The sequence below is a fragment of the Harmonia axyridis genome, chromosome 3, assembly GCF_914767665.1.
Source record: "Harmonia axyridis chromosome 3, icHarAxyr1.1, whole genome shotgun sequence".
In the NCBI taxonomy this organism is placed as follows: Eukaryota; Metazoa; Arthropoda; class Insecta; order Coleoptera; family Coccinellidae; genus Harmonia; species Harmonia axyridis.
The window spans coordinates 62,772,232-62,796,064 of NC_059503.1; the positions used below are offsets into that span (position 1 = coordinate 62,772,232).

Genomic DNA, 23,833 nt, shown 5'->3' on the forward strand with positions numbered 1-23,833 from the left:
GGATTCAGTTATTAAAAAAATCTTAAAAAAATCTCACAATATGTCGTTTCTCGGTCATGTGAATTATTCTGGCGTCATCTTGTGGCATGGAAAGATGTATGGAAGATCTTGGATTTTGTATCTCATTTCATAGCCAATGTGGAGCAGTGTATAAAAAATTATCGATGGCGGTGCCTAATATAACCAAGGAAGATCATTTCTCAGTCGGGTTCTGGCCGCCAAACATCCAAATTCCATAAAAACCAGAAATGAGAGCTCCCTGATTGATGAGCAAAAACCCCGAAAATTGCAAAAAATCCATTTTCAAAGCTCCATATCTCGAAAACTGTCCATTTTTGAGCTTTATGGCTGAGGACTTTTCTGATCAGTTCATCAAGAACTACAACATATCAAAAATTCAGCCAAATTCACGGAAAGCCATTTTCCCTACTAAACGTGCGGGGTCCTTTTAGAATCGATAAGCACAGTTTGACACTTGAGAAAAATTATTATTATTGATTATTGCGATGTTTGTTTACCGACCGGGTTTACCGACCGGGTTTACCGACCGGGTAATACCGCGGCCGCAGGTGGCGCCAACAAACAACAAACTTTCTCCAGGAAGAATTCCACAGGGCACATTCACGACGTAACAATAATAATTTGATGACTAACAGACAATTGTTTAGCTCCGGAAAAAGTACCTCCCCGAGCGTGATTCGAACCCGCAACCTCCGATAAACTAGTCCGATGCTCTACCCATCGAGCCACCGAGGAAGTTGCAATTCCATCCGCATACAGGGACAGGGAACAACTATTCCCGGAATCAAATTTTAGTAGTATCCCTTACTATGTTAGGAATTAAACAATTGTGTGTTAGCCATAAAAATATTATTCTGTTGTGACTTTTAATGGATATTTCCCCCGCCACTGGTAATTTGAATAACAAAAATTACATGTTCATGTTCGTTCATTGATGTAAATGATATATGAAATCTCGCAATTTCTTTTCTACTAAATTTGAATAAAAAGAGACCATTAAATGAAATACGTTTATTCAAATCACTAAATGGTTTCACATACGGGTAAATCTCACTACAAACTAACATTTATTTACATACATTCAATGAACATTTCACATCGACATCTCACTTAATTGTTACAGTTAACATACATCTTTTTTGTTTTGTTTTTGTTCTTATTCCTATTTATTTATATTCTCGTTAATCAGCAACATTTTTCATTAAATGTCTGAATAGACTTAACAGAATTCAGCAATAATCATTTGAATATAAATATAAATTTCATTTTATTTTGAAATTTTACTTTGGCTTGGATCTGTGATCATTCAACAAGAAAACATTATCAATTCATATAGACTCCAAATTATATCTACGATCGTAGTTATTGCTTTGGAGATATTGTTTTCTGAATAATCCTTAATATATATTTCATCTTGCAATCTTTGAAGAAACATCACATGAGATCTTCGAGTTATATATTTAATACAATTTAATCAGCTAAAACGAGGATATGATGACGTTAATCATCTTCAATGGGTTCAAGCAACACACAAAAATTAACCGTTAACCTAGTCCTCATTTTCACCATTACTCAAATGTCATTCCTCCTTATCGATACGTTTCATTCAGGCACTACAGTGTGGTTTCTTTCAAATATACCTTTCTACTCTGCAAATGGGAATCTCAAATTTCAGGAGAAAGCATTTTACATTTAGAAAAAGCGTCCGCTACTTTTCTTTATGTGAGTTTTATATATTCCACAATGAGAGAAGCAAGAATTATACATTTCTGTCATTTGGATTTTTGCTGGATATCTCCTGCAATTCACGACCCAGACCTTCTCTATATTTTAGTAGAAACGAGTGAAATATCTTACAACAGAGAACACCAAGACAACTGCTTACAGTGATACTTTCACTATAGTTGTTTAGCATTGATATTGAAAGCAACGAAAGTTTCGAACAGAAATAATTATAGTCCGATGTTGTTTTTCTATGAAAAAGAATCCATTTCAATTTTTCGAATTTCTGGATGTATATACATGTGTATAGATGGTTCTTCCATACATATCATAGTTTCATAGAAAGATTCTGCAGAAACAAACAAGACTTTCTAAGGAGATATGCCCTGATTTTAGCATTGCTCTTCAATTTCCTTGTGAAGGAAAACAAAAGATGGTATAGATCAATAACCATTTGTAAATTTTATTATATTTTTGTTTTGTTTCGGAATGAATTGCTCGAATGGCTATAAATTTTGTCAGGAACCTTGACAACGATCTATATGTTTTTCAATTTCAAGATTATTCGGCCTCTAAAATTTTCTGGGAAAGCCCCTCTCATTTACAGGGTGTTCCATACCACCATAATTTCCTCTGCCTCAATTTTATTTCAAAATTTATTAACTATTTGTGCACCATATATAATCAAATTAAAAAAGCTAATAATCTTGTTCAAAAGTTACAGTCAAAGCCGTATCTAGGTACTATTGCGCCTGTGGCAATATATTAGACAGCGCCCCCCATTTTCGAAAATTTTTTTCATCCATTATATTTTCTTATAGTAATTATTGTGTTCATAATTTGAATCATATATTTTCGTTACAGTTTTAACATAATACACAATATTATATGGGGTATATGAATTAGTTGCGGAAAAATTCATGAAGCGATTCCTTGTCAAAATATTTGGTGGGCCTTTTTTTGTGAAAAGTTTTTGATCGTTTTTTTTTTATTACATTCATTTTATATCTGTACCTGTTCTCAATATGAATATTGTTTTGACATCTGCCTATTGGATATATTTGAGGTCGAAAATAATTCAAACCTCCACAATTCAGGCGTATTATGTGTTGATTTTTTTTTCTCAAAAACTGTGAATTTTAGGAAAAAATTACAAAAGATATTATTCGTTAAGAATGGAGCAATCTATCCAAAATTAATTTTCTTATTGTAAAATATGAATAAAGAAAAAGTTCTTGTGGAAAAAGTTTGAGGGGTGGCTTTTTCTACTCCTTGAAATCATAAAGGAACACCACCAATAATTTCTTTAAATGTCTTTTGTTTTGAAGAAAAAATAAAGAACAACTTTTTGATTGACATCTTTGGGGAGTTATAATTAGCGCGAAGGGGCTGAAAAAAGTTTAAATGAAAGACCCACCCTATTTTTTTACAGGAAATCATCCCCTAATTTTTTTCGCAAATATTCATAAACACCATGTAAATTTTTACTTATTTTTATTGAAATACACATTTTATATACAGATATAGAGATAACTCCTCAAGAATTAAAAAACCGATCGTTATAAAATTGTAACAAAAAAAAGAAAACTTCACACAAAATAAATGATACCGTTCGGCGAAGAAATACTAACAAGATTTTTAAAATATAAAGTTTAAGAATTCGCAAAGACGGAGAACGAAAATTTTTCCATAAAATAAACGAATAATTATTTTATTCTCTTTTGAAATCGACACGGTTTATGAGTTCATTATCGCTATCAAGATTAGTACTTTTATTGCACTACGAGCTCGTCTTCGTCCGAGATTTATTATTTTCCTTTATCTATCTGCTTTGTCGGCGTCGCTCCTATCTGCCATCTGTGATTTTTGCATTCGTCATCGGTATACACTTACCCGTTGTTTTCGGTTTTTATATTGCCTGGTGCTCCAATATTTTTTTCTTTTGATATTTTTGGGCGCCCCTACGAACCTTGCGCCCGTGGCAAGTGCCACCTTTGCCACGCCCTAGATACGGCACTGGTTACAGTAATCACTTGATTCAACAGTTTTATAGCACAGAGGTGAGATATGAAGGAATAATAACATTTTAAATTTTTTGTCAAAATCATAATTACTGTGTTTTTTGTTCTCAATTTATTTGGAGTCAAAATCACTAGTCTCCCATTTCAAATGAGTTTTTCATTAAATTGGAAACACTTTCATTATAATTATTGGGGTTTTTGGAATGGTTAAAGAATTCAAATAACATTCAAGCAGATTATCACATAAACAATCGACGGCTACAAAATAGTTCCTCGTAACTACAAAATCTTGTTTTTCAGAAAAATATATGTAAAGAGAGCAAATACTGACCGAAGTTGGCAAAATTTATATACAAGACTAAATAAATTCAATAATGAATAATAAAAATAAAATAAGATAAATAAAATAAAATAAAATAAATAAAATAAAATAAATAGAATAAATAAAATAAATAATAAAAAATAAAAATTCTAATAGATATATACTGTATAAACAAATTTTAAAAGCGCTAAATATAAAATCTGAAATTCCCGAAAATGTGAGTTACGAGGTAGGTACTGCTTTGTTTCCGTCGATATAAATAATGGCATTTGAGATTTATGACATACAGTTGGGTACCACCGGTGGGTTAAATATAGTGCTTCACATGGAAATTGAAGTAATTTTTTTTTTGTATTTGGCCTCTAGAAATGCTGCAGCTCATTGAATTTTCCTGGTTTCATGTGGTATACGAATAACACACAATTTTATGTCTAAAATTAAAACATATTTGGCCTTGCTAATTTTCCTTTCTAGAACTAATATAACCATATTTTTTGTTACTAAAGAAGTAGAACGTTTTATATATTTATCTGTTTTCTGGTAACATTGATATGTACCTAACTTCGCTAATATGTAACTATTATCTGAATACCGCTCTCTAACTGTATTGATATAATATAGAAATGAATAACCTCTCTCTCCCCTCTAAAACATCGGATTTTTGAGATCTACGTATCTCAAGAATTTTCACATTATCAATGATTATAGACACTACTTGTTAAGGTATCACAAAAAATACTTATCGCCCCATTGACAGAATGAGGTTACTAAATTCCGGACACCCATAATCAGTTCATTTATTGGAGGAAGAAATGTTTCACGAAAACTGCTTCATTACGCGTGTGCGTTTGGCGGATTTTTGGAATTCAATGATGGGGTGATGAAGCATCTATTCCGGCTTCAATCTATGCCACTGAACAATTGTTTGCCTCGGCTTCGTGATCATGTCCTGCCAATGCTTTGTTTCAGAGGCACCGGAGCCGTTTTTACCTGAAAAATGAATAACTTTGAAAAAAACAGTTTCGGAATATTTCACATCAAAAATAATAACAATTCTAATGATAAGAGCATTTTATTTCAAATTACATTATTTTAAAACCAGTTATATGAGAATGAAACGAGAAAGTTCCACAACCAAAACATCATTATTTCCTTTTTCTGTGACATGAATAATAGTTATTCATTGTACAAGACTATATCTTTGGGAATGTCAAATTCAGGTGAAAAATAAAAACGAAATGTACGGAAAAGAATAACACAAGAAGAAGAAAACCTGCCATCAGATGTAGAGGATGCAGCGTTGGAATCAGAAACTTTATTGTTGCCCCAAAAATCTAGGATGATGTATGAGAAGGAATAAACAAAGTTTAAACAAGTGTTACTTTATCTTCCCTCGTGGTTAAAGTGATACTTCATCTACTCAAAAGAGTTGCTAAAACAACATTTTAATATAAGCTTTAGAAAAAAGGCTTTATATTTCCAGTTCTATAAAAGATTATGTATAAATATATTTTGATGTAATTCTGAAACAATAAATTCCTATTGAAATTTTTGACAGAGATTTGATATTTGTTCTTTTCAGTCAAAATGCTTATTTATGTATGTGCACTCCCAAAAATGTTGTATGCTCTTATAATTTATATTCTTGAATATGATCCCATATTTTGATAATATTTGATCTTCATCTTACTAAGTTATGTGAGAATCATAGGTATATAAAAAAAATATATTTATTACTAAAATTATAACTATCATAGGTATATGTTCTGTGAAGATTCAGATTCTTCAGAAGCTAGTCATAGTGCAAGTCAAACACCTGAATTCAATCATAATGGATTATTATATCAATCTGAAATCTACATAACCGTTTAGATGCCCTTTTCAAAATATATCATATAATAATGAATTTATTTATGGTGGAGCAAAGAAGGGATAAGTATGCAATTTTCTTTCTTGATCTCAGAGTTGATAATGCTACTTGAACTGGTTTTATTTGGCCATGTAAATGTATCATTCTTCAGTAAATTAAACAAGAATTTATAAATATCTTGTGTTTTATATTCTTCATCGACTCCACTAACGCAATCATGACATCAGGAGAGTAAGGGGACAGAGGAAAAGAAATGAAGTTTTTTTATTGTTTGTTTTTTAGCGTTTATCATGAAGTATTATATGTTTTCCATGTTCATTTTTGAGTTTCTTGAAATTGAGAATATTTCCCTTCCCTTTCTTTGGTACTTTAATGTAGAATTGAACACATTCTATATAGATTTGCCTCTGCCTCTATCTGCGTTTTACATTATTCCCTGAGGAAATTTTTTTCATGATAATAATCATATTTATCTTCAAGATGAAAATTGAAATATAGATAGAAAAGCTAAGGCTAACAGAAAATGATAATTGAAATTCTTGATAACATAGACGAAATAAGGTCTATACACAAGAAAATTATAGTTTGAATAATCATCTAAACTAAACAATATGATTCAAGTTAATAAGCAGTTTATGAACTTTTTCTCAGAAATTTTTCACACTAGTTAGGACTTGATAATTTTTGGGTAATTTGTCGAACAAAGTCAGGAACATGTATTCGACATTTCTGTGTGAGAGCATTTCGAAAGATGGTATGAGTAGATGCGCCTGGTCATATACGAATGGTATGATTATCAGACCGCACAGAAGGAAGGTAAGCGGCAGTGCTCGAAAAAATTATTTTAATTAAATCAGTTGAGTATATTTATTTTACTCACATTGACGGCTGGCTGAAAAGATGATTTGTTTGAAAAAAATCTCACTTATAGAATAAAGAAAGCAAAAAACTATTTCACCTTGATGAATATTTTTAAAAATACGTATTTTCTATTGACTTCCCAATTTTTATTGAGAAATCGCATTAGGTTTGTAGTATGATGGTATTGTTTTTTGAATCAACTGATTGATATAAACAACTATTGAAGAACCAAATATATTCATCAATAACCACCATATTTGTTGAAATGAATTCAAGAAGCAAGAAATTTCTTATTGTTCATGGTATAAGTATAAGCAGTGTGTATCCTTCCAACAGATAAACGAAATTGAAATTATATTTTAGCGTTCTTGTCTATCGCTTTCAACTAGAAGTCATATAAATATCATATTGAACCAACGTATTTCGATATTATTTTATGTGATACCAAACATGAATGGTTCATAATTTCCTCACCTGCCAGAAGTATCCTACCAATCAGTTCGTTTCTTCCTATATTGTCGAAATCCATCACCATAACATCAAGCGAGCATTCCCTTATTTTTTCCCAGGGTACGTTGAAGGAGAAGGTGTCATTGAAGACAGGATTGAGGGTGCATTTGAATACTGCTGTCTTGCGTTTTTCTATGCGCTTATCTCCGAATTGCAGCCAAACTTTTACGTAGGGATCTGCGGAGAAAAAAAAATATATCGAGTTATTTATCATGACATAACTAAGTAGCACCGACAAAAGATTCCATGGTATAGTAATTTTTTATAGGGAGAAGCGCAACAAGTCAATCTCACTCAGTTCACTAATGTGAAGTTTTGATTTCATGGACTCAAAAACAAAGAAATCCATTGTTTTTGAAATACAGGGTAATTAAAGTATATCTGCTTGGAAAATAACTGTCAATAACTATTGATTGGGTTATTATTTTGCTATCAATTTTTGTGCAGGTGGTCAATGCTCAAAACCCACTCGATAATGAATAGATTCGGTACATCAAGGCGTTATAATAAAATATGTTTGAATAAGTTTTAGCAAATCGAATTCTGAATGAAATAATTTAATAATCTCGATAAAGAAGGAAAATACACGAATTTATTGTTCAGTCAAATAGACTCGAAATTGAAAAAAAGGTCAGGTGATTTAATACTATTCACTATTTCCTCAAGAATAATGTGTTCATCACACACTATGACAATAAGTTGAAAATTCCTCTGCTGACATTCTTAAATGAGTAGTTTTTAAGTGGAAGAACTCAATTTTTGGAGGACTAATTATTATTCCATTATCATTAAATAATAATTCTGAAAGCTTTATAACATTGAAACAAACTAAACTATAAAATTATATTATATTTGAGACATGGCCTTCAAAATACTCTCTAATTGATTGATTCATTATATTATATCAGGTTGAGCTCGTATGAAATATTATTTTGCACAAGAAATATTTGTTGGAGTCAACTAGAAACTCTATTTCCTAAGGGATACATTTTCTGAAATAATTTCATATGATAAACTACATTAATCTTGGGCGTGCTAAAAATTCCGGTACAAGGTTGTTTCCGATTGAATTAGTTATTCATTCAAGAAAAAAAGCACCTACCACTTTTGCCGTTAATATCTTTGGCCTTGAGATTTCTGGCTTTGAGTAACGTCAACGTCAAGATGCTGTTGCTAGGATGATAGCACAGTGAGGTGAGTAGTTCTCCGCATTTGTCCTTTGCTGGTGGCTTCAAAGCCTTCCAAAAGGAGGGTTTCTCACTCAGATCGACCTATAAGTGGAATAAAAGTTAATTAAAAATAAATAATAATCGATTTAGAACCTAACCTAACCTAACCTATAAGTGAAATAAAAGTTAATTAAAAAGAAATAATAATTGATTTAGAAGATGAAGTGAAGTTGAATTTTTGGTGATGAAGTAAAGGTTTTTTAAAAATCCATGGAAAAAAACATTCTTTCGAAAAAGCTACAGCAGGGAAACAATATAACACAAGAAATATAAATTATTATTATCCCATTATTCAAGACATAAAAAATACTTTATTATACATTGTTCAATCATTTACTGAATCAATTAAAGGTAAATTCAAGATTTTCAAGAAAAAATTCATAGTTTATTAGTGGATATAGAACCCTAATATCTAGTAAAGGGAATGAGAATTTTATGATGATAACTAAAGTTTTTCTTTATGAAACATTAATTTGTAAATTGATAAATCATATTATTGTTTTTTCCTGAAGCACTAGGAGATAAAAAATCCCAAAACATCTAACTTTGGGATTGAAAGAAAGAAATTTTGAGACTAAAAATTTTCTGTAGAACCGTAAAATTATGTACTAGCAGAAGAATTCACCTGGTACAGTATTGTAGTAAAAGTTATGAATTTCTTGACGTATTTCAGTTTTCAAAATTGAAGATTCGACAAACAGGGTTCTTTGAAAAAGTCACACAATACTTCCGAGAATATTTCAGTTGATTAATTGATATATGTGAATTTTTCTTCAGATTCATTAGATTCTCTCGAATTCAAAAACTTTGATTGTTGTTTTCAAAGAATTGTCAAATATAATGTATAGTTTTGTAGTCATTTATAACTTGCCTGACAAAGGGGTAAGAACACTTCTCCAATAGAATCATCTCTGGAAAATCTATCGTAGTCAAATACGTGTAGATGTAAGACTCTCGATTGTAGTTTCTGAATTGGAAAACCTTCGAAATAAAAGGTTTCGTTCCATCTTGGATTGAGCGTTCTTCTCTTTATTTTGGTCTCAAGACGATGCTTCTTGTCAGGCAGTAACGTGACCCGCACATAAGGATCGCTAGTGCCAGAAAGGTCCTTGGCTGGGAGGTCTTTTCCCTGAAAAAAATTTGAAAATAGTACTTACATAGAACAACCTAAGAAAAGGCTAGACATTATTTTCTAAAGAGAGTTTCCCATTGCTATATGAATAAAAAGAGCAAGAGTACATACTATGGAGAAGAGGCTTTTGCGAACAATTTTACTTTGAGCCCTAAGTATTCTTTTTGATGGGAGAAATAATAAAACGACCAGGGATTCTATTCTTGATAAATGCTCTTTCAAAGCGTAAATGTAATGGTTCCTAGATCTTCTAAGCTGGTAGCATTAAGGATGAAAAAATCGAGTTTTTCATCACTTCATAAAAAATGAACTAAATATGTATAATACAAGGTGAATCAATAGTGATCGATCAGTGGATAACTTTTGAAAAATTAAGGCTAGAAGAATGATCAGAGAGCATAATCTCGAATTATTTTAGATTCTATAGGCTGAACTGAAAGGGTTTCACATATTACTACCCTATGTTCATGTGATATTCGACTCCCCATAAAACTCTGAATTCGAAATATCACATTTGACATAATTTTTTGGCGTTACTTCTTGACGTAGGCCCCTTGTTCTGTTGAATTTCATTGTTATTGATTATAATAGTGTGACCTAGAGATCATATCTGGAAAACTTCCGAAATAAATGAATGATTTTTCATATCGAATTCCCGAATAGTAATATTTTGCTGATCTTTCGACAGGTGGTTTAAAAAAAATGTCCTGAATTGGATAAATTGGAATGAAAAACAAAATTTCAGTACTTACATCCGATTGAACAAGTTTTCACAGAACAGTAATTTATTTCTTTTATTCATGAGGTACTGAAAGGAACTGAATGCTGGTTGTTTGACAGCTGTAAGAAATCCGATGAATATTGTGACATGTGTGAGATAACGTTGAAGCAGAAAAACGCAGCTCGATATTGAAAAAAGTCACCACATAAACATTAACTATTTGTCCTAATGAATCTTCTGAAAATGATCGTGAACATTTAGATGATAAAAATAACTATGACTTAGATGTTGAAATCGCTTCTGGAATTAACAGAGTTGTGAATTTTCATGTTTTATAATTGGGATACCTAAATTTATATAAATGGTAGGTATTATGCCTAATACCGATAAATTTTTCATTCCTCTGAAACTGTTTAGGAGGAAAGTTCACTGCCAGCACCGCGCAAAATATGAAACGCAGACCATTTTGAGAAATATGTTTTTAAGTCACAACATAGACCAAAAAAAGTTCAAAGCATCCGAAATTTTCAAAAGTTATCGACCGATCAAGCACAGTTTTTTCATCCTGTACAAATTATTTTTGGAATATATTTCATATCGATTACTTAGGTTACCCTTGCATTTAACAAGCGATATATCTACCAACCAGAATTGAATGGAAGTTATGCGGACGAAACTTGAGAAATTATCTCAGTGTGCCAAGAGGATCCATGAACGGAGAGCAGTTTTCGAAAGCAAACAAGATCGATAAATAGATAGGAAATATATCGATTATATCGTATATCGATATATCGCAAATATAATATCGATTTCCTTTGTGTGATCTAATAGTCATAACTTCAGATGGAAGATTTTCATTTCTCAACTTTGATTCAAATAAAACTAAACTTGAATTCAATAAACTTCAAAACTAAATTTAAAACTTAATGAATAGTAAAACTTGAGTACCCCCAAAACTAAACTGAAATAATTCTCATCTCCATGACAAAGACCACAATATATATTCGAATCTGATACTACATTGAACATTGCCTTCCTAATTCAATCTGGATTTTAGGCTGGAATTAAAGTCTTCAACTGGCTTATCTTTTATCGCTAGTAAAAACACCCTTATCTGCGATTCAGGTTGCCTTTATTCATGATTATGCAGAATTTTGGTCGATTGAAGATGTGGCAGAATGTACTATTTCGTGGCCGCGAATTATTTTCGGATATAAAATTAGCATTGATAATATTCAAATAATGAAAATCTCATGAAAACTTTCCTCAAAATGAGCAATGAATTACATAAATTGAATAAACTGAAGAAGAAATAAATGTGGATGATTCTTCGTTGAAATCGGAGAAAAAAGTCCTCATTGTCCCACAATGTTTATTTTAATAACGTCTAGTTTTGAGGCCATTTTCATGTGAAAGCTGCAGAGAATCCAAATGATCCAGTTCAAAAGTTGATAATAAATTAAGGTAGACAATACTTACATACAAGTTGAATAGGTCAAAAAAATAAAACACATCTTGCTTCATATTATTGAACATCGAAATCCATGAAAATTTTTGAGTAACTATATGAATGAAATAATTTATAATACAAGATGTATGTACAATATGTTCATATTCAAAAAACATATAACCAGATTTCAACAATGGAGCGACATCTAATTGAAAAACTAACCATCAAGGTAAATCATGACAGGAATATGTTTCTACAGAACAACGAAAGACGGATGGAATCTACAACCAACAAAATGAAATAGAAAAAAAACATCCATACAAAATTCAACCGTAGACCAGCTTGTAACAGGCTCGTTAAAAGTAATGAGCCAATTCATTTAAAATATTCTTTCGAACAGATGACAATTCTCTAACGTTCATTAATAAATTTTCTTATAAGTTAGCAAACATTTTAAAGTACCTTTATAATCATATAATTCGAAAATAACAATAGTTTGAACAATAACAATAATTAATAACAAGGATTTCAGTGAGCCGGGGTATCGTAGTAGGGTTTATCGACTTTCATGCAATTCGTTTAAAGGAATATTTAAGTTGCACTAACTCAAATTCCACGGATTTTTTTCATTTTACTGAACATCTCGTATATTCGAAACATACTTTTGACGAGGACGCCAATTTTGAGATAGTACACCTGTTGAATAACTAGGAAAATAATATTTTGTAAAAATATTTTTATTTTGTTGGTTGTAGATTCCTGTCGTGATTTACCTCAAGAGTTAACTTTTCAATTATATTAGATGTCGTTTATGAACATATTCTACATATATCTTGTAATATCAATTGTTACATTTATCTGGGTACTCAAAAATTTTCATCGATTTCGATAATTTGAAACAACAATGCTTTTATCGATTTGATGTATTCAGCTTGTTCGTAAGTATTGTCTACCTTAATTTATTATCATCAATTTTACTCGATTGTTTGAATTCCTTGCAGCTTTGATTTGAAAATTTAAAGATCTCGACACGTTATTGAAATATATATTATGGGAAAATAAGGACTTTTTTGGCTTGCTTATTTACCCTAGCTAGGAATCAACAGAAAATGTTATTGATTCGAGCTGCAGAGATAAGCGAGCTAAGAATTGAGTGATTCATACAAATTTTGATGACAAGCACAACACGGAACATAACCGAACCCGATAACTTAGCAGTGATCACGTCACGCTCTAATTTCACTGATATCATGAAGTAACTATCACGTTTCATAACGTGATTACGAAATCACAGTATCGCTCAACTCTAGGGCAGACTGATCAGGCGGTAATTCTGTGGGAGTTTAGTGTCTGCGGCCCTTGTGGATCGATTCGAACGGAATCTTTCACTGAATGTTTCATTTCTCCACATTTTGAGAATTTGAATGATAAAACTTCAGTGATGATTAGAAAAATTCTCTATTCGAAAGGAGAGAATATGCTAAGAAATTACTGTTTTGCGTTCGTTTCGGTTCAAGCTATGTTTTAACATTCGAATAATGTAGATTGTAGACATCATGACGAAATTATATAGCTGAAAAGAAGAGCTCAATAACACTTGGAATATTAGATCGTGTAAGAGTACATGTTGTAAAATTGACCAGTCTCGGGTTGAATAATATAATACTCCACCATCCTTTATGTCTCGACTTGTTCATCGTAAAACGTGTTCCCAAAAGGTTGAGAACTTAGTAACGAAGATTTATTTTTAAGATGACTTTGATTGATGGGGATCTTATTCTAGTTGATGATCTATTGGTTTTCTCTGAAATCTGGGTCGAAAAGTTTTCGGATTATACAAATCCTACAAAATGCTACATTGTGTTCATTCAATAAACTTTGTGAAAAGTTGGAAGTTATCTTCTACAATTACAAATGGAAATATTCTGAATCAATCGTAGGAAACATTCGCTTCGAAATTCAACAAAGAGAACGAGTTTACATTGTAGACTCGAAAGTTGAAGTAACTCAATAATGACAACTTTGTTGGCGAAACATGCGTCAAACGCTGATTGAAGAATCTCTTGGCAAGAGTGTGATTGTTCAGTTCTCGAGTATAGAACCGAGTCCACGACGAACTCGAATTACCTCATATTTATTTAATATTGTAGATTAAAAATAGTTCACTTAGAAAATATAATATTTTAATTTTAAGAGACTTTCATAGAGTTGAGTCGGAACTTTCATTTCAGGCGTGGAGAAGAAGAAGAAGCATAGGTACAATCTATGCTTGGGAAATGGCCAGACTAGCGCATATAATTTCAGATCAAACGGCGGTGAATATACTCGGGTTCGAAAAACTCGAAATAACTATAATGAATGTAGGATCCAGTTGTTCCCTGTAAATAATTGAGATGGTCAACCGGATGCTTGGAGACCTATTAGTCTCTTCAAGTGCCAAGGGCATGACAAATTCAATGAATTTACAGGGAACGAATTGTTATTGTACATAATGTAAAAAGGATGTGTAATTCTTCGGGGTGTCGAAGAATGTGTCATGTCGGTTGTAAAACTTAAGAGATTTACTGGGATCGAGAACAAGACGGTTGTACCAAATGTGTTACATATGTTTCTCAGGTTCTAGTCCTTCTAGAATATTCGATTTCTAGGAATCCGCGAAGATCTTTGTGGGCGGTACGGCAAAGCTCTTTTTGGACGACATGGGGATGGTACTTTCCCCTAAGGTTGTGGCCAAGACGAAAGAAGGGATATTCGAGACAAAGTAGTTCCAATCGGCAGAGAGCAGAGTTCAAATTGAACCGAAGACGGGTACAGACGGTACAGTTTAACTTAAGTCTAAGACGGGAGACAGAACAAGTTCGGGCAGTCAACTTAAGACGTACGACGTAAAGACGGCTCGCGGACTAGATTAAGACGCGTCGCGAACAAATCAAAGACGAGACGACCGAAAACTTGAAGTTCGACGAAGACGTAATAAACGAAGACGTTTCGAGTAATTAAACTAGAGTTAAAGACGAAATTCAGTACCGTAGTGAGACACTTGTAATTAAGACGTAATTAGGATCTTCTCAATACTGAGTTTGTACTGTATAAGTGTGGCTTTGTAAATAGATGTAAATAATTGAAAATAGTTTGATTATTACAAATCCAACAAAGTCACGGAGAAAAAGACGAAAGGCCAGGTAATCGAATCATACCTCTAGACGATCGATTAACCAAGCCTACATGAATAGAAATGAACTCAAGAGCCTATAACCAAGCAAGATATCAGATTTTTTCTATGGCGGAATTTGCTAAGTGAATAATAAAATGTTATTTAGGCTGAGTTACGATAGAAAGTATGGGCTAAGTGGAGGAAAGAAGTAATGTGGAAAATAGATTTTTTTTTCATCAATATTAGTGAAACAATTTTTCTATTGGTAAAATTTTCTGAAAATATCTGAAAAAACACCTTGATGCCAACCAGAGTATTCAATTGGAACTGAAACAGATTACCATTGCAGAAAATCAAACGCAATAAAAACGAATCAATAATAAAAATTCCAACTGGGAATAACCTTATGAAAAATGCATAAATGTTCGCCTATCTCACTGATTTCCTCTTCCCACACATCGAATCAAATTTACCCTTATTTATCCAACCTACCCATCTGTCCAAGCGGTCGGTAGATAAAACATAAATACATAAACAACGCGTCCCTCGAGTGGGCGTCCCAATTTATTCATACGCTCCCTGGCACATGAAAATTTTTCAGTTTTCAGATATTTTCGACGGGCTGGCTGTAGCATTATCAAAGAAACCTAATAAATTGGATGATCGATTTAACACACTCACGTGACCGGTTTTTTCGGTCCAGTTGTCCCTTGACTCAATTAGATCATCTCTAAGGGATGTTACAACTAGGCGAACAAATGGAAAAAGGTCGAATTCGCAGGATATCGACTTTGTTATTTCAGGAAAGGAAAAATAACGAACCGATGTTGAAGAAATTTGCTGTGAATGGAAAATATTTTGAATGGATTCTTGTACCAATGGGTTTTTACCTGGTTGTTTTCTATGAAAGCATTTTCTCTGATTTTCTTGGTTCTTTTCGCACGAAAATACATTTTGAATCTTGATTATTATTTCAGCTGAGTTGATCATTTCCATTTTCATTAAATTCATTTGTTATCACAATAACTTCCAATGAACTGCACTTTTAGGTAACATCGAGCTGGTTTGAGATTCTGATGTATCCATGTAGATAGAAAATTGTAGTGATTAACATATTGCTGTATTCGTAATATTCTTAAGTGAATCTTGAAATAATGAAGCAAACTGATTTGTGAGTGATTATTATTTTTCACCTGGTGCTATCCGATTTGTTACGAAATAAATCCACTGCTCGGCAAACTCTCACATTGACTAATACTCGTAACTCTCGATCAAGCTAAGCCTAGATCAACTTCCACCGGTATGTAGCCTGTCAACTTAGGTGGAGGTGAGAATATCTTAAGGTTATTACTTGTTTAAGCTTGCAGAGGAGTGGAATCGATTCAAAGTGGTGGGTAAGTAGCGCTTTTCTGGAGGTTTTCCGGATTTAAGATTCCGAATAAGTAAAAAACTATTAACTGTTTTGTAACTACAGTTCCGCAGATCTTAGGGTTATTCAGACATTTCGATTTTAGTAGATGTGTTGTTGAGGAGCTTTACCAATTTTGCTTATGTAATTTCACTGATTCTCTCAGATCTTTTTTTTTATAAGGACTGGGATTTTATTTCTTCCTCTAATTTAATTTCTCCGATTTTTCACTGTTGTCTAATTGGGAGACTTTTCTCCCTACTGTATGTCACTTTTTTCTTCTATTTGGTTTTTTTAGAGAGGTATTTCCTTTCATCTGTCATTTTCATTTTGATTTGTAGTATCTTTCTCAATTCCCTATTGTCATGCTCTTTCAGCGTCTCTATTATCTTTTTTCTTTGTTTGTTAACTATTTCAATAGTTCAATAGTTTCCAATTTCTAATTTTCTCTACTCAGATCTTCATGTTTAAGGTCCAGAATTTACATTCCCTACGGCTCTAATTTCATTTCTCCTATTTTCTACTGTTGTCTGATTGGGAGACTTTCCTCCCTACTTCATGTCACTTTTTTCTTCTATTTAGTTCTTTGAAAGAGGTATTTCTTCTTATCTGTTATTCTCATTTAGATTTGTAGTATCTTTCGTAATTCCTTATTCTCGTGCTCTTTCAGCGTTTCTATTGTCTTCTTTCTTCGTTTGTTGACTATCTCCTCAATAGTTTCAATTTTCAGTTCTTCTCTGATTTGTTGGTTGGTTATATACCATGGGGACAGCGCGCTGTTCTGATTACTGAATTTAGCGTACTTTGCAACTGATCCTTAATATTGTCTTTCGTATTGTACCAGGTAACTCCTGCATACGTAATACTTGGTAGTAGCACTATTTTTATTATCTTCAGCTTGATTTTTAAAGAGAGTTTACTTTTACGGTTGAGCAGCGGGTACAGTCTCCCGTGCAATTGCCTTGCCTTTTTTCGGTTTTCTTCTATATGTTCGTTAAAATTCATTCTTTCATTTAGTATTACTCCTAGATATTTTGCTTTCTCTTTCCATTTTATCGTCTTTTTTCTATTTTGACGTTTCCTACTTTCTCTTTCTTTACTGTTGTTCCCCCGAAGTAGATTGCAACTGTTTTCGATGTGTTCACTTTCAATCTCCATTTCTTGAAGTGTTCCATTAGTGTGTCTAGGTCTATGGGTAGCTGCCTAGAGATTGTTTTCCGCATTCTACTGTGATAGTATATGGCAGTGTCATCTGCAAACTGGGCTATCTTGCATCTATTCATTTTCGGTATGTCTGCCATGTATAAGTTGAACAGCAGCGGTCCTATCACCGATCCTTGGGGAACTCCGGCTGCTATTTTTCTGATCGTTGACCTGATACTATAGATATTCACCCTATAAATTTTCTATTTGACAATTACGATTTTATCAATCTCGTTAGTTTGACATATCTTCTCTGATTCGTTGATTGCTTACTGTTTTTTTTATTTAGTGTACTTTGCAAATGATCTTTATTATTGTCTTTCGCATCATACCAGGTTACTCCTGCAATACGTTATTTTTCGCATTAGCAGTATTTTTGTTATCTTTATCTTGTTTTCCGCATTTAATTTTATGGTCTGAAACAGTTTATAGATGAACCAACACGGATAACCGCCACATCCCATATTCAATTCAATTCAATTCAATTTATTTATTTCCAAAGACAATTTTACAACTGTATAGGAATAGTCAAATCCAAACTTATATCATCAATACTAAATTATACAAAAAAATAAAAACAAGATAACATATCATATTAAAATTTTTAAATATTCGTCCACACGATAAAAACAATTCTCAATAAAAAAAGATTTCAACTTGATTTTGAACTCATTTAGTGATTGACAAGTTTTAATATTATCTGGCAAATTATTAAATATTAGAGGGCCTAAATTATGGGGAGATCGAAATGCAACTTTAGACATACAAACGTTGGTTCTCAAGTTCGAGCTATATCTGGTATTGAAATTGTGAACATCACAGTTCCTCCTAAATTTATCGGGATTTGTAAAAACATACAAACACATTTCATACAAAAACAACGACGGAACAGTCAAAATTTTAAACTTTCTAAAATAGTCTTTGCAACTTGTAGTTTTCGGTGTACTTGCAATAGAACGTATACACCTCTTCTGGGCCACAAATACGTCCTCACAGAGTGTCGACCAACCCCAGAAACAGACACCATATCTCAGTCTTGCATCAACATTAGCATGATATACCTGAATCAGTTGTTTCTCCGTTAGAACAGTTTTCAGCTGTCTCAGAACATAGCTTTGAGAGTTAACTTTTGGTACCAAATATTCACAGTGTGACTTCCAGTTAAGGTTAGCATCAACATATAGGCCTAAAAACTTTGTGCTGTCACTAAAAGATAATGACTGGTCATATAATCTGATATTCAGCTCATTAATACTCTTCTGAGAATGGTGAAATCTCATAAATGTCGTTTTATTAGGGTTTAAGTGAAGTGCGTAGTCAGAAAACCAACCGTCAATTCTTTCAATCAGATTATTACATTTCCGTTCGAGAGTAACATCAGAACCACCAGATATCAGGGATGATATGTCATCTGCAAAAGCTGCAAATGAAGCATCAAGATCAATATCATTGAATTGATTGATAAACAAAATGAAAAATATTGGACCAAGGATAGAACCTTGTGGCACTCCAGTTAGGGTATCCAACAAATTCGAATTGACACTTCTTATATTATTATCTGAATCAATATTGCTTATGGAAACATACTGTTGTCTTTCACCCAAATATGACTCCATCCACCTTAAACATCTGTCATCAAAACCATACCTTTCAATCAGCTTTAAAAATTTTCCATGATCAACACAGTCAAACGCCCTACTAAGATCACAAAAGATCGCAACAGGGCACTCCCCTGCTTCCATGAAATTTACCAGGTTCTCATAAAAGAAATGCATCGCTGACATAGTATTTTTCCCTTTTCGAAAACCAAATTGGTTCTCCGAGAAGATCTTCTGTTGCTCTAGATGTACAAGTAGCCTATCTAAGAACGCATACTCAAATATCTTGGATAACACCGATGGCACTGTTATCGGTCTGTAGTTTTCAGCCATATTCTCATTACCCTTTTTAAAAATGGGGATTACTTTCCCCACTTTCAGCCTTTTCGGGAACTCACCGCAACAGAATGACAGATTGACAAGATGGGTTAGTGGTTTGATAACACATGGCAAAACTCTTTTCATTAAGAAATTCGGTAACTCATCAAACCCACTGGAGTTAGAATTTTTTAGTTTCTTCATAAGCAAATCTCCCAATTCTTGTTCAGTATATGGACAAAGTTTGAGTTTATGCTCTATATTGGTGTTAAAATCAGGTATGCCATTGGAGCTATTTATTTTTTGAATGATTTCATTTGGCGCATTCCTGAAAAAACCATTGAAAGTGGCAGCAATCTTTGCCGGGTCATCAACAGATTTATTTTCATGATCACGAAGAACAATATTTTTATGTTGACTTTTTTTATTAGTTATTTGATTAACCACTCGCCAACAAGATTTTGTCGTACTTTGTGACGTGTTTATTATGTTCTGGAAAAAATTCTTCTTTGTATCCCTTACTAATTTACTATGTTCTTTCTTAGCCTTCAAATAAAGTGTTCTCAACTCAGGATGCCTTTGTGAGAAATAATGTAAATCCTTCAAATTTCTGCTAGAGTTCCTTACATTGTTTGAAACCCAACTTTTTGAACCCATTTCTTTAGTCAACTTGTGCAGAGGAAAATGAATATTGAAGTAATACTGCAAAATGTTGAAAAAATCGTCAAATGACCCCGACAAGTCCGAGCTACCATATACAGATGACCAGGTCTCACCATAAAGTGACTGTTCAAACTTAAGAATTGCTTCTTCGTTGTATTTTCTTCCAAGTCGACTCACTCTACTTGATCTTCTAGGACATAAATCAAATTCCCCTAATGTTGTTCTATGATCAGAAAATGTGTTATCGTATACACACGTGATATACTGACTATGGTTAGCAAATATATGATCAATACAACTAATAGACGCATCAGTCAAGCGGGTCGGCCAACCACTCCTATGAAGCAGCCCATATGAAGAAAATATATTGCTTAATTTCATGAAATTAGTACACTTCTCGTCAAGATAATTGAAATTAAAGTCTCCACAGATTATCACATCGCTAACTGTATCATAGATTTCATCCAACACTTCTTCTATCTTCTCCAGAAAAACACCAGCTTTGCCATTAGGGGAGCGGTAACAGTTCAATATTATAGTTTTTTTACTAAATATATTACATGATATGGCACAAACTTCTATATCCAGCTCAATGCAAAATTTATTTAAGTCAATGGACTTGCACGAAATATCTTTACGAGTGTAGATCGCAACTCCTCCTCTCCGTCGATCGGTTCGGCTATATGAACTAGATAGTTCATAACCATCAATCTGATAGCTTGGAATCGACATGTTATCCGTCCATGTCTCGTTAAAACAAAGGAAAAACATATTCTTGTATGAAGATATATCAATAAGCATTTCATTAATTTTGTCAGAATTCAGTCCACCCAGATTCAAAAAAAAGAGCTTGGGATCAAAAACTACCGGGTCAACTCTGCCGTTTTTCTCCGGAAGAAAAACCGCTGTACACAGCAATCCCTAGGCCACAGCTCAGGGTTCATAGCTGATTTAAAGTTCCTGTCGTAAATTGAGATTTTAAAAGAGGCATATCTTTCAGGGTACTTCGAATTAACTGTCTCAACAGATACATATTCTGCTGGATGTGATTTTTTCATTAGGCCTGAACTTGTTGTTGCTTCTAGAGTCATTGATCATTCGATGGGCTATATTTAGCAAGGTTATTTCGACGAAAAAATTAATTAGCCAAAGATAATACTTCATCGTGATTTTCGTATTTTCGACCTTCAGGCCTTTTTGTCGGACCTTTCCGGTGCATGTTTTGATGATATTTTCTATATTGGTGATTCTGCCGTTTCTAAGCCGTTTGCCCCTTTGGATAAGCCCAACTGTGAAGAGCATGATTAAATTGAGAAACAGGGTGCTATCACGATATAAGCTTACATGGATAACCGATATCAAACTCGTCTGATGCAATATACTGTTGCATCGGCTGTGCGAAGAGAAAAACTCAACTTTATGTTGCAAGCCCGCTATCAAGGTTCAAAGTTTGTTTGGGAATCTTTTAGATCATGCACGTTGGTCCAGTTATGTCGGTGACCAAAAACTTTGTTGGCCTCTCAGAAATTCAATGATTATTTGCTCGGAGTCAACCAGTTATTATAGTTCAAATAAATTCGATCCAAATATCCAAAGATTTTTTTTTTGATCGAAGGTTTATTAGATTTACTTAACTTTCGAACTAAGAGATTGCTGCATGTTTTTAATTGGGATTATTATTCAAGATATTCGATTCAGTTTAGCTGAAAAAAATTTTGTTATTCTGTAAGATTATTCACATATATCAGCTTTTCTGTATGACCGAAGTCTTTATCTTCTGAGGTGAGTAATATTCTCACATCTGAAAAATACCGGAAACCTTATCATTTTGTCCAAATGTTCTATACGATTTCACATGAATTTCTAGGAATCAAATTTTGATATGGAGGAAAATTAGAATTTAAGAAAATAAAATTGAAATATCAATTCATTATTTGAATGCAACACTTCTGTTTCCTTGGAACGAAAGATAAACAAACTATTATAATGATAACAACACTGCCAAAACCAATTTCAATATACCGCATTGTGTATTTTGGAGAACTGGTCACATTAAAATTCAATCCAAATCCCTATATACAGGTTCATCCAAACTTTTTTTCTACTGAATGAATCTCACACTATTCCAAAGCTCCTTGAAATCCCTTTGAATGCCTTTTCAATTCTCCCCCTCTTCAACAAGTCCGGTCACTCTATGATTATTTTATGCCGTTCCCAATGGACTCTCTTTACAGAGAAAATTCCTCCATTTCGACCTAAGCGTATACGAAAACATCTCGTGTTCCCATGCTTCTGGATATTACGTTTCTCCGAAAATAGAATAATCAATTTATATCGGGAAAATATTTATATAATACTATCGTATTCACATAATACGTCTCAAATTTATTATATTACTTGCATCAATTGAGATTCTGATGGTGGGTTTCATAAAACTTTTATAGTGGTGATATGATTTGCTCGATCAAATCATTTCTGTGTTCAATTTCAGTTTATTTTTGAGACTTCCTTACATTTCAAACTACAACTAACGAGTTGTTTTGGTATATATTTAAAAAAAAAAGTTTTTAATATGACTTCAACTAACTATATCTCCTCAAAATCTCCATTCAATGTACAGTTATTCAGCAGGGATATCTTGATTATAAAAAGTGTCTTCTTCTCGGCCCCCTTGAAATGTAAGTGGATACAGTGAACAATGTTTTTTGCTTTGGCTTGTTATTATATCCTCAAAATCCCAATTCGATACCATTTGCAGGCTTTCATTTCTATTTACAAGTAAACGTGAATACAGTTACCCTTCCAAAATGAATATATTAGAGTATTTCAGAAAAAAGTATGCGAGTGAACCCTACTACCAATTATACCAATGAAAACCAGGCTTTATTCTATGATTCAAAGATCATGTCAAGCGGATGGAAATTCAGAAATTGCAATTTGCTAATCTGACCTAAATAAATATGCAATTAGTATTTTAGTAGCAAAATAATTTTGGGTAAATTCAAGAGTTTTCTATCAGAGTCTTTACCATTTCAGCGATCAGATCAAAATAAGTACGCTTATTTTACTCTAGAGATCATCGTTTTCAATGAGGTTTTCACTATTATTCATTTTAGAGAGTACGTCATTGCGGGGAGTTTTTATTTATTCATTTTTTCGGAATGGCAGAAAAAAATAATTAAATTAATTTTTTATTGTAGAATGAATACATGCATGATGTAATTTTTCGAGCAAACATTTATTTTTTCGATTTTCACAAAAATATTATAAAAAAAGTCTTTTCAAAGGCTAAAAATGCGGTTCTTCTAAAATTTAAAATGAAGACGTTAATACGTCCTATCCATTCTTGCTTGTGGAAGAAAAAGAAACTAAATCATAGGAACGTTCGAAATTGCTGCACTCATCCTGAAAAGTGGTGGGATCTCAAAACCGCTTAGGAGAGTGGAGTAGTTGAACTTTGGCAGATCACGAGAAAGCCATGTGGAATAAACCTCTCTTAACTCCAAGTGGAATATTTGAGGGAGCCTAAATCTATGTGGCAAGCTATAATAAATTTCAACAGGTTAAATAATTCACCCAATCTACAATCTGAGCTGTAAGCTACATCGCGGGTACTAACTCAGATCTTCT

General features: G+C 32.9%; 1 protein-coding gene across 10 annotated transcripts in view; it reads right to left on the minus strand.

Annotated features, from left to right (window-relative positions):
* Positions 1 to 1,017: 1,017 nt before the first annotated feature.
* The window catches only part of LOC123676653 (synaptotagmin-7), a 317,805-nt gene continuing 294,989 nt past the window's right edge, over positions 1,018 to 23,833 (minus strand). For 8 of the 10 annotated variants that reach the window (XM_045612743.1, XM_045612742.1, XM_045612744.1 and 5 more), the window contains 4 exons: positions 9,428 to 9,685; positions 8,430 to 8,598; positions 7,292 to 7,504; positions 1,018 to 5,076 (listed from right to left, as the gene is read on the minus strand). In XM_045612743.1, coding sequence (XP_045468699.1) covers positions 4,976 to 5,076; positions 7,292 to 7,504; positions 8,430 to 8,598; positions 9,428 to 9,685 — 741 coding nt within the window. In that variant the 3' untranslated portion in view covers positions 1,018 to 4,975. Of the gene's footprint in view, positions 5,077 to 6,813; positions 6,849 to 7,291; positions 7,505 to 8,429; positions 8,599 to 9,427; positions 9,686 to 23,833 lie in introns of those variants that run through there. The other 2 variants (XR_006746983.1, XM_045612745.1) reach the window with 2 other exon arrangements.